Raw genomic sequence first — 12458 nt, 5'->3', positions numbered from 1 at the left:
ACCTTGGTTGCGGGCACATCCCCGGGGTGGGGGGGGAGGGTCTGCAGGAGGCAGCTGATCGATGTTTCTCTCTCATCGATGTTTCTAGCTCTCTGTCCCTCTCCCTTCCTCTCTGTAAAATATCAATAAAATATATTTAAAAAAAACAAAAACTTAAATTTCAAATGAACCATTTTGGGGACATCCTCAAGTCCTCCATAGAATCCTATTCTTAGAATACAGTTTAAAGACCATTGCTTGAGAGAATGATTCTTCACAAAGCGTTACCAATACAATTTAGCCCTTAATATTAGCATAGTATAAATGTTGTTTGTACATTTAATATTTTCTAAAAACATCATTTTCTAAAAGAATGCAAATAGAGACAGAATTCATTATCCTCTCAAGCATGTATACCATATACCATATATAAAATACTGTTCAAAGTAATTTTAAAATAATCATTAATAATCCTCTGAGGCAGGGCTTCTAAATTTTAGGGATGGTGAAATTAGGCAGGTAGAAGTTAAATAACTTGTCCACAGTCACAACTGGTAAGTGTTAAGTGGCAGAACCAGGATTCAAACCCAGAGAGTCTGGCCCCAGAGTTCACTACAGCCCTTTTCACAGTGAAGATCCATGAATTCATTGTGAAGAGGGTAAGGTGCCTTGAAGCCTCTTGTACAGTGTGTGTGTGTGTGTGTGTGTGTGTGTGTGTGTGTGTGTGTGTGTGTGTGTTGCTTCTTGTATATGCCCTACCCATCCAGGGTCAACCATCGGCATTCTTGATCATAATTTTTAAAGTTAAGGAAGACCTAATTTTAAAAGTCAGGAAAGGCCTAAATCTTACATTTTAAAATATTTAGTCCTGTAAAATATTTTACATTTTAAAATGTGTGTGTGTGCGCGTGCGCGCATGCATGCGTGTTACGTGTGTATACGTGTATTTTTAATTGTTGGTATTTTCTACTTACTGATGTCTTCTAATATTCTGTGATAAATATTTAGGTAATTATTCTATCAACTACTGGTTAAAGATTAGAATAGTTTAATATTAAGAACAGTGACACAGAAAAAGTAGTACTTCACAGATTACAAATTTTAACAGATTAAAGTTTCAAATAATTTGAAATTTCCGTATTATAATATAGCTTAAACTTACAACTTGTTGTAACAATTACTATAACCTTATGTTGCTGTTTAAAATAGGATCATCTTATTTAAAAACTAGATTGAGTGACATAGTGAACTTTAAATTATGGATTAAAATTATGAAATCTGTCTTTAAAATATGTGTATTATCCAAATGTAAATACTTAAAATTTTAATGGGCAGAAACTTGGTACAGTTCAAATATAATTTCTTGAAAATAAAAATATAGTTAAATGTTTACTAAGGCCTCTATAAGTTAAAAATGCATGACCTTTAATAGTAGCAATGAACTGAATTTATTGCTCTTCTTTTGTTTTTAATCCTCACCCAAGGTTATGTTTTTTATTGATTTGAGAGAGAAAGGAAGGTGGGGGGAGAGAGACAGAGAAACATCGATGTGAGAGAGAAACATGGATTGGTTGCCTCATACATGCCCTGACTAGTGATCAAACCTGCAAACTTTTGGTCCATGGGATGATGCTCCAGCCAACTGAGCCACATGGTCAGGGCATGAATTTATTACTCTTTCTTTAAAAAACCAATAGAAAAATATCTATGAAGCACTACAAGTAAATAATAAGTACAAGAAGAGTTTGTGCCTAATAAAAATATTAAAATGTTCAAATATTTAAAACATTTGAGCCCTACCCAGTTTGGCTCAGTGGATAGAGCATCGGCCTGTGGACTGAAGGGTTCCAGGTTCGATTCCGGTCAAGGGCACATACCCGGGGTTGCGGGCTCGATCCCCAGTGGGGTCGTGCAGGGGGCAGCCAATCAGTGACTCTCTGTTATCATTGATGTTTCTATCTATCTCTCCCTCTTCCTTCCTCTCTGAAATCAATAAAAGTATATTTAAAAAATAAATAAATAAAAATAAATAAAACATTTGATACATATTTAGAGTAAAAGACTTTCAAATTAGTACTGTATCTTAATTGAAAATGAATTAAAGTTGACCAAGGCAGCATTTATATACCATATTTTCTATATTCTAAGACACATTTTAACGTCTCTAAAAATGCAGTGCATCTTACAGCCAAGGGCAGAAAGATGGCAGCTGTGAAACAGTTGTCATTGCTTTCACATGAGTTTGGTGTTCTTTTATATGTATACTTAGTGATATCTGATATATCCAGATATATACATATGTCATTTAATTGGCAACATATCATGTTTCTAATGGAACATAAATTGACAGCGTGTCTTATAGTCAATGGCACCTTAAGTTAATAGAAATAACATGAGAATAACCTCTTTGACTTAAGTGTAGCACTCTTTCTTACTTATCATTCTGTTTGTTCTTTTTACAGACTTTATGCAGTTGGTGGTCGGGATGGAAGTTCTTGTCTCAAGTCAGTAGAATGTTTTGATCCTCATACTAATAAGTGGACACTCTGTGCACAAATGTCTAAAAGGAGAGGGGGAGTAGGCGTAACCACCTGGAATGGATTGCTGTATGCTATCGGAGGGCACGATGCTCCCGCTTCCAACTTGACCTCCAGACTCTCAGACTGTGTGGAGAGGTAATTTCTTGTGCAGGAAAACTAGGAATAAAAAAGAATGCTTTATGCCTCAGACACTTTCAGAAAAATTTATAATTCTTTATTTAGCATCCACCACATGCAATTTTCCTTAGGAGCTTTGTAAATATTGGGTTGTCTGCTCTGCCATCTCTCAGTCTGCATCCTAACCGCCTCCTCAGATTCTTGTCTTATAACTGCCTGCTTCAACTTTACCTTAGAATTGATTATATAATTTATTAATTGAATCGTAGGAAAAACGTTTGTTGTATACCATTTTGTACTAGACACTATAACTAATAAAAAAGAAAAGGAGCTCAGTGAATTTCAGAGATAATTAATTAGGGGCTAGAGCAGAAGTTCCCAACGTGGGGCACATGCCCCACAGGGGAGCAATTTGATTTTTAAGGGGGTCAATTCAAGAATAAGTTATTAACAGTGAATTTTTTGCATTTCTTATGGTTCTAGGGGCCTCATATACAGTATATAACTATATATTGTGACATATTTATGCATTTCAGTTCTCTGCTATATGTTTTAAAACTTTATTTGCTATTTTTTCATATCACTTCATATTATTATTTTTTAACAATTTCTTAGTGATTTCTTCCTCAGTGCTTCAACTGTCCTTTCGTTCTTTTATTTTTCTCTTTCATGGATGCCATGTTCTTCGGAAGCTTGTTTAGACCAAGTTAATGGCCTTTAGGCTTCCTCCATGTGAATAGAAGTTCATTTTTTGAATAATGAGAATTATATGTCATGGGGGGGGGGTTGGGGGGCATCAGGATTTTAGAGATGCTTAGGTTGGGCATGGCAAAGAAAAGGTTGGGAACCACTGGGCTAGAGGCTAATTAAGAAGTGAAAAGGAACGGGGTATTTCTAACACATTTTGATATAAAATAAAATACTATATAATAATAAAAGGCTCATGATGCTTAGAAGCTTTGACAAGTCATCCAAACTGGCCTCATAAAACTCAAGTGTGGGGCCAGGTAAAGAGCCTACCATCAGTGGAGGATTTGGACAGTAGTTCAGGCCCCATCTGTTATGTTCAGTCAAGTTCAAGGAATGGAGCAATTGAGTGGGTTTGGGAGGTAGAGTCAACAGGAGCATGTATGAGCACTCCAATGCAGAGAGGAATATGACTCATTCAGAAACTGAAAGGCAACTACTGTAGCCAGAGAACAGAGTGATGCAGAGAGAGTGGCAGGAGAGAAGGGAGAGTGGAATGGAGGTAGGGGCAGGTCATGTAAAGTATTGAGGCCTTTTTAAGAATTTTGGATCTTTAAAGAGAAATGGGAAGTTAATACATATGTGCATGTTACTTAGTAATTTATAAATAACTAAAAGAAGAATAAAAAGTGAAATGTAGGTTTGTTGGTGATAATGATTGTTTTCTGTGAAATAATAAGCAGAGTTAGCTGGTGTTTTTCTTGAGAAAGCAGGAATGTTACACCTGCATTTCACCTGTATTGGGGAGACACTAATTCAGACTACCCATGTTGCATGTTATAATCCAGAAGAGGAACGTGGAAGTTTTTATACACTTCGCTCCATAAATTACCGCAGGCTCAATGTTGTACTGCACCCAGTGAAAAGTTATTCATTAAGATAAGGGGTATTAGAGCAATGTAAGTCGTCTTAGCATGTATCTGCTCTTAGATAGACAGCTTTAGGCAATTCTAGTAAACATACTTCATGAAAGGAAGAAGAAGGTCCAAAAATGGACAGCTACAATGATTGAGGCGGTGAGTCATCATATATAGATCTTCACATACTGATTTCCTCAAATTTTCAGTAGGTAATCTAAAACCTTAAAGCAGATTTCAGTATTGACCTTGGCTCTTTTGAAAAGTTTAAGTGGAATACATCTGCTAAATGAATCTGTAATATTGTAAGTTAAAAGTTTTTAGGAAAATATTGATATTCTATTGATATTCTCTAAACTATGTACAAATGCATTTTATATAGCAGATAATAAGACAAAAAGATAGGCTTAAAGAACAAAACTATTTTTACATAAAATATTGTGAGAACAATGTCAACTCCAGTTCTAAAATTTTCTTTCAGATATGATCCCAAAACAGATATGTGGACTGCAGTGGCATCTATGAGCATCAGCAGAGATGCGGTGGGGGTCTGTTTACTTGGAGATAAATTATATGCTGTTGGAGGGTATGATGGACAAACTTACCTTAATACAGTGGAGGCTTATGATCCCCAAACAAATGAGTGGACTCAGGTATGTCATTTCATTTTTCATTATTCCACTTACTCTGTGTTGTTTTTTAATTTTTTTTATTTAATTATAGTTGGTATAGAGTCTTATATTGGTTCTATTAGTTTCAGGTGTACAATATAGTGATTTGACCTTACAATGTGGTCACCCCACTAATTCTAGTAATCATCTGTCACGCCATGTAAATTTATCACAATATTATTGACTGTATTCCCGTTTCTTTTTCTTCCATCTCCTCACCCCATCCCTTCTGGTAACTAACCATTCTTTTGCTCTCTGTTTATCTGAGTCTGTTTTTGTTTTGTTTGTTTGCTTGTTTTGTTTTGTCTTTAGATTCCACATATAAGTGAAATCATACAGTATTTTTCTTTCTCTGCCTGATTTATTTCACTTAGTATAATATCCTCTACATCAGCAGTCGCCAACCTTTCAGACCTCACGGACCACCAGTGGTCTGCAGACCACCGGTTGGCAACCGCTGCTCTAAATTCACCTATGTTGTCACAAATAGCAAGATTTCATTCTTTTTTATTGCTGCGTAATATTCCAAAGTGTACATATATCCCACATCTTCCTTATCCATTCATCTATCAATAGACACTTAGGTTGCCTTCATATCTTGGTTGTTGTAAATAATGCTGCGACGAACATAGGGCTGCATCTAACTTTTCAAATTAGTGTTCTTGGTTTTTCTTTATAATTATACAGAAGTGGAATTGCTGGATCATATAATATATCTATTTTTAGTTTTTTGAGGAATCTCCATACTGTTTCCATATGGCCTACATCAGTTTGCAGTCTCACTAACAGTGCACAATAATGTATTTGATAAAGGTTGATATCCAAAATATATAAGTAACTCATACAACTCAATAACAAAAAAATAAACAATCCATTGAAAAATGGGCAGAGGACATGAAAAGACAATTCTCCGAAGAAGACAGACAGATAGCCAACAGACATGAAAAAATGCTCAACATCACTAATCATCAGGGAAATGCAAATCAAAATCACAATGAGAACCACCTTACACTAGTCAGAATGGCTATTATCAGAAAGTCAGCAAATAACATAGTTGGTGAGGATGCGGAGAAAAGGAAACCCGTGTGCACTTACTCTGTTTTTGTTAAAACAATTCTTTTAATAAAACAGATCCTCTCAATTTTTTGGAGGCTTATGAACCCCAGACAAAAGAGTATCAAAATATATAGCCTGAACATGATAAAGTCGTCACTTAATTAAATGTAAAAAACAAGAGGGACTCATTAATTTTATAACATAATTAAAATCCAAAATTACCTTTAAAGTGTAAGTTAATGCTACTCAGACAAATTATTGTTAGTTGGTATGCCTCCATTTGCTTGCTGGGAATTGGTGAGATGTTCTAGCATTGCTAGAGCTGTCAGTACCACAATCAGGCTATGAGAAAGAGAAAGGGAGGGGCGATTGTGGAAAACAAAGAGGGTAGTCGGAAAAATCTGAGCCGCTTACCCATACATGACCAATAATTTTTAAATACTCAAGCCACTGACATTTGGGAGCAGATCAAATGGCTGGTCATAACCTAATTAGTTAAGATGGTAATCCTAAATTACATGAACAAGTAAGACACTTGACCTGCAAATTATAGCAAGAGTTCCAAACGTGTTTGTTTCTGGGAGAGCCCAGCACTTCCAGGAATGGTCTTTTGAGATCTTTTTTTTTTTTTTTTTTTCCATCGTCACCAAGAACAGAATCAGGAATTTTGTGCCCCAATTCAGTATCTGGTACATAAAAGACATTCATACGTTTAATTGAGCCAAAGTTTTTTTTTACAAGAAGCAATGAATAGTACTGTTAAGAAAACAAAACTTGCGAGAATCAGACTGTCATAGAACTTAACTACTTAGGTAGGTACGGTCTGCATGTGTAAGGAGAGCCCACAAGGTAGAGAGGTGATATGAAGAGTCCCATGGTATAGGCAGCGAGCAGTTATAGAAAACCGAAGAGAAAAAAGAAAATGGTTGTTGAGAGGGCTTCAGTGAGAAAGAAGTTGGATTTAAGCTAAACCTTAATGGATTCAACTCAGAAAGTAGAAAGGAAGGGGAAATTGTGTGAGAAAACATGAAAGAAATGTCACCAAACAGAAATATGTGGGTTCTATTGAAGAAGTGTGGCTGGTTGAGAAGAATAGGAGTTCTTATTGGAGAGGAAGTTTGGGGTCAGGATGGAGGTCCATGAAGGTCAAGTTAAAGAGTTTGGTCATGAGAAGTCAGTGGAGACTTTTAACCAAGAGAGTGATACAATAATAAAAAGTTCACCTAGCAGTAGATGGGGACAGGATAAGTTGGGTTAGGACAGAAGTGAAGGCTTGAGTTAGAGCTACAGGATTTCATTGGAAATGATGTGATTACCTCCCATCAGCCTTCCACCTTGGCAGACGTAGTGTGAATGATAACCATGAAACCCAAAATAGGATAGAAGAATCTCTTTCTCTGAAACATATTTATTTAAGCCCTTGGGCCAGTTATAAGGAAATCCATTGGCCAGCATTTGAGGCTTGTTACTGCAGATAATTAATACTTTATGCCGAATCATTCTGTATCAAAATTAATGATCTATGACCACATAGATATTTTATGTGCATGCCTCCTCTATCACTATTTCACAGCACCTAGGTGTGAACTTATAACCATAGTATCTGAAAAATAAATGTTTCATTCAGTGTTCCAACAAATGGACGAGAAGACATTTGTACAGGGAATGAAATGAGGTTACAAAATCTTTTTTTTTAAATATATTTTATTGATATTTTACAGAGAGGAAGGGAGAGGGATAGAGAGCCAGAAACATCGATGAGAGAGAAACATCGATCAGCTGCCTCCTGCACACCCCCCACTGGGGATGTGCCCGCAACCAAGGCACATGCCCTCGACCGGAATCGAACCCGGGACCCTTCAGTCCACAGGCCGACGCTCTATCCACTGAGCCAAACGGGTTTCGGCAGGTTACAAAATCTTAATCTGTCACCCACCCTACCACCAGCCTTGACCCAAAAAGCAGGAGGTGCCTGCATTGTATTTAATAAATTCTCTAAGCTAAACTTGCTAGCTGGTTGTCATGACAACATGAACCATTCACAGTGTAGAGATTTAGTGTCTTGGCTGTTTTGAGAAAAACTGCTAATTACAAACAGATGCTTTAGATTTTAATGACTTAGAAGTCACTCCTAGAATACTGTAAGTGGATATGGTTTTAAAATAGATTATTTGTTCAAGGAGATATAACAGTGATCAAAACAACTGATTCAGATGGAAAATAACTGAGAATTATCTTACAATTGAAGTCTGTTGTGTTCTTAAAATCCACTAATTGATACAAACACTTTATATTAGTTCTTTATATTAGTCACTCTTTCCCAAATGCTAACGTTTTATTTTTCTTAGGTCAAATGCATAGATTCTTACTATTTTCAAAGTAGTTCTTTGACAACTATTCTTTCCACATTTTTGTTTCCACTATTAATTTTCTAGTGTTTAGGATACATTAAAAAAAAGACAGCCTGGCTGGTATGGCTCATTCATTGAGCATCAACCCATGCACCAAGAGGTTGCCAGTTCGATTCCTGGTCAGGGCACATGCCCAAGTTGTGGGCTCGATCTCCTGTGGTAGGTATGCGGGAGGCAACCAATCAATGTTTCTCTCTCATTGATGTTTCTATCTGTCCCTTTTCCTTCCTCTCTCTCTCTAAAATCAATAAAAACAAAAAATAATAATAAAATAAAAACATTTTAAAGGACAATAAGTGAAAAATTTAAGAGCTGCTCCTTATCTATAAGCAGTTTATATTCCTTCACCCAGCACTCACACTTCTTTCTCACTGTCACAGAGTTCATTCATCAGGTTTGTTTCCACTACTAGGGAGTTGAATGAAAATCAGTAGAATGGGTTTAGACTTTTCAGCCATGCATACAGAAAGCAGTCATTATATGGGAAGTTACTGTTTTTCTCTGGAGTAAGCAGATCCCAGGCATGCAGTGTATTTTGTGTATTCTCTGAGATAATCCTTCTCCTACAGGGCCCCTCTAGATAATACTTGATATTTTTCTCCATATTGGTCATAAAGTTGCTTTTAAGTATTCAGCATTTTCTCACAATATCAGCATTTCCTCACATCCATATTGTACACCATTTTGCCCAAAACATCGTACTTCATGTAGAACAATTTCTCAGTTATAAAAACACCTTTTCACAATATATATATGTAAATATTGAATCATTATGTTGTACACCTGCAACTAATATAATGTTATATGTCAATTATATCTCAATTAATAACAGAAAAAAATCACCTTTAAAGAGAAGTGAATAATACATTATCATGTGATGTACCCAAGTGATGTGGGATGTCTACGAAAGTTTCACATCAGGAGGGGGTTTTGGTGGGGGAGGAACCAGGCCAGCGGTAGGCCTGGGGCAGCAGCCTTTTGCCAAGGGGTATGGACTATTTCCATGGTTCACCAACTAGTCTAGTATTATCAACATTTTTACCTACAAACCCAAAACATATGTCTTTTTGTTTCTTTTCAGGTTGCTCCATTGTGCCTAGGAAGAGCTGGGGCTTGCGTTGTGACTGTAAAATTATAATTTAGTGCTTTGGTTTCTAAATGAAGATATCCTCTTTTATGAATTTGGTACATTTATCCTACTATGAATGGATCCATTTTTAGGAAATTTGCAATGCCACATTCCTGGGCACAAAGTGCCTGATCTCAAAGTGAAGATATTTTTAAAAAGGGAGGATGAACCAGAATCATATACTTCCATTTCTTAGTAAATCAAAAGTGTAACTGGTAGGTTATGAACATATGTTCCTCATGTAAAATACAAGGACAAACACACTGCTCCTAAACACAACCCAGTGTTAATTGGAAATTGCATTTCTTAATAATCAAGCACATTTTATTCACATTATCCAGATTTCTTTTATTACAGTGCAAATAGACAAGATAAAATTTGTAACCTTTTTCTTTGTAACTTTATCATACATGAGTTGTAGTAATTTTTATTTGTTTCCTTGTTTAACCATAACCACTCTTTTAATGATATACTAAAGAGTATGCTGTTTAGTGTTTTGTTTGTTTCAGAAATAGCTGTAATATATATGCTTTGGTTATGGATTTTATTTCTAAAATAAAGAAAAACATTAAAAAGTTAAAGTAATAATGACCAAATAAAAACTTGATATGATCGTTGGAATATACTTAAATATTCATCCTATTTAGATTCACCAAGAAGTTCATGTTACAATATTCTCAGATTGGAATTGAAACATGGTGTTCTGCATTAAATTTAAGATATGCAAATTTATGTAGAGAAAAGAAATGTTATATAACCTATAATGTTCTTTCACCTAACAAGTATTTAATTATATGAATTTGTTTTCTTTTATAAAAGATGTTTTTATCCCGTTGTGCTTCTTTGTAATCAGTTTGGGGGGGAATGGGACTATTGAATGTTTGAAAAATAAGTTTAAAGTGTTTATTACCCAAAGTTTTGTACATTTGTAAACTCTAATTACATATGTGGATGTTAATACTCTCAGTGAATTGCTTATTGTTTGCAAAAATGCACTGGGCAGTAACATTTTATGATAAATCCTTTAAGGTATAAGTCATTAATTTATATCCTAATATAAATGAGTATAATCTAAATGTCCATATTTTAAAATACAATGTTGTGGTTAATATGTTTTTGCATTTTATATCAGGGTAACCTTTATTTTAGTTGCTTTCTTTATTAAAACAAACTTTTTTTAGCTATTTTGAATGCTCATGCAATGTTTCCACATTGTTTCTAGAAACCAAGGAACTGAGTACTTCTGTTTCCCCAAACAAATCCTGTAGTTATTTCACTTTTGTGACTGCTAAGAAAATAATAGTGATAGTGACAAATACATTAATATTTCATAAATTTATTATATTATGAATATGAATTCAATTATTTTCCTGACAAGGAGGGTCAGCTGTGAAGTATATTTATATATTTAGAGGAAGGGATGGGAGAGGAAAAGGTATAAAAAACAAAACAAAATTTCAAAAGCAGGAACATATCAGTACATATCCCTTCTTGTGGAGGCTTAGACCTGTGATTTGAAAGGAAGCATTTGTACGCGTACTTGTGATCATTCCTTAGAACACTGTTATCCACTCTCTGGTTCCCTGTGTCCACAGTGGAGGCAGACTCATTTCCCTCTCTGGGGCCTTCCTTTCTTTTACGAGTCACTAGAACAGTTCCTTTGATTTTTTGTCCCACTAGAGGGCCTCTCTGATGCAGTTTTATAGTCAATAGAACCTGCTCTCCTGGATACTAATAAAGAGAACCATTTCTTTTCTAATGACAAAACATTTGCCAAACACTCCTTCTTCCAGTCTAGTGTCTTATAAATCTAGAGGAAAATATGGCTCTTCCTTGTATCCATCATCCAACATTGCTGCCTTGACTTTACTTTTAGTCTTTCCATTGAGATGTCTAGTTGCTCTTTATTTTAACCCCAATTAATGACCACCATATGAAAAATAATATTTGCTAATAATTATTGAATGCATATTATGGACTGGGGACCTAGTTTTTGTATGCTTGAATGCACTGAATCCTCACAGCAACCTTGTGAAGTAGGTTCTATTCTTTTTACAGAGGAGGAAACAGAATTGGAGAGGTTAACCCCAAGATTATATATAGCAAGTAAGTGGCAGAGCAGGGTTTTAATGCAGGCAATTGGCTCAGGAGTCCACACTCTTATCATTCCTGTATCTGGGTAGAAAAAGACAGGCTTCATTTTATGTGGGGAAGCATTCATTTTAGTCAAAAAACAAATGAAGTTTATGCTTTTTAGAAATAAAGTTTATACCAGTAACACTCCTATCAGAAAATTTTGGTTCCTGAGAATTGGGGAAAGATTTTGCTTAATATCTTATGGAATTCTGTATACATTTTGCTTTAGAAAAGTAAATGTAAGAAAGCATGGCATTTCAAGTTTTATAAATATTAGATAAATTGCATTGTATTTTGGATGACTGAACCATAAATTTATTCATAAAAAATAAGTTTTATTGCCAACAAATTAGATACTCTATATGAAATAGGCAAATTCCTAGAAATGAACAAATTACCAAAACTGAGTGAAGAAATAAAAAAATCTAAGCAGACCTTAACAATTAAAGAGATTGGATCAATAATATAAAATCTCCCAACAAAGAAAGTACAGAACCAGGTGGGTTCACCAGTGAAATCTATCAAACATCTAAAATATTGACACCAATTCTTCTTAAATTCTTCCAAAAAAAAGAGAAAGTAACACTTCCTAATTTATTCTATAAGACCAGCATTACCTTGCTTCCAAACCAGACAAAGACATTATACACCATGACAAACTAAAATTTATTTCAGGAATACAGGGATGGTTCAGCATACAAAAATCAATCAGTGTAATATACCACATTAATAGAATGAAGGGAGCAACAAGGACAGTAATCTATATACTGTATATAAAAAGCCAGCGACCGGAACGCGGAACACTGGTCACTATG

General features: G+C 35.2%; 1 protein-coding gene across 2 annotated transcripts in view; it reads left to right on the top strand.

Moving 5' to 3' along the window:
- Positions 1-10845, top strand: part of KLHL5 (kelch like family member 5) — an 89325-nt gene extending 78480 nt beyond the window's left edge. For both annotated transcript variants that reach the window (XM_080656496.1, XM_080656495.1), the window contains exons 9-11: positions 2442-2654; positions 4722-4893; positions 9460-10845. In XM_080656496.1, the coding sequence (XP_080512622.1) occupies positions 2442-2654; positions 4722-4893; positions 9460-9516 (442 nt within the window). In that variant the 3' untranslated portion in view covers positions 9517-10845. The remainder of the gene's footprint in view (positions 1-2441; positions 2655-4721; positions 4894-9459) is intronic.
- Positions 10846-12458: the final 1613 nt, after the last annotated feature.

This window comes from Plecotus auritus (genome assembly GCF_963455305.1).
Source record: "Plecotus auritus genome assembly, chromosome: 1".
In the NCBI taxonomy this organism is placed as follows: domain Eukaryota; kingdom Metazoa; phylum Chordata; class Mammalia; order Chiroptera; family Vespertilionidae; genus Plecotus; species Plecotus auritus.
Note: the sequence above shows the minus strand (reverse complement) of the source record. Positions and strands in the feature narration are given on the sequence as shown.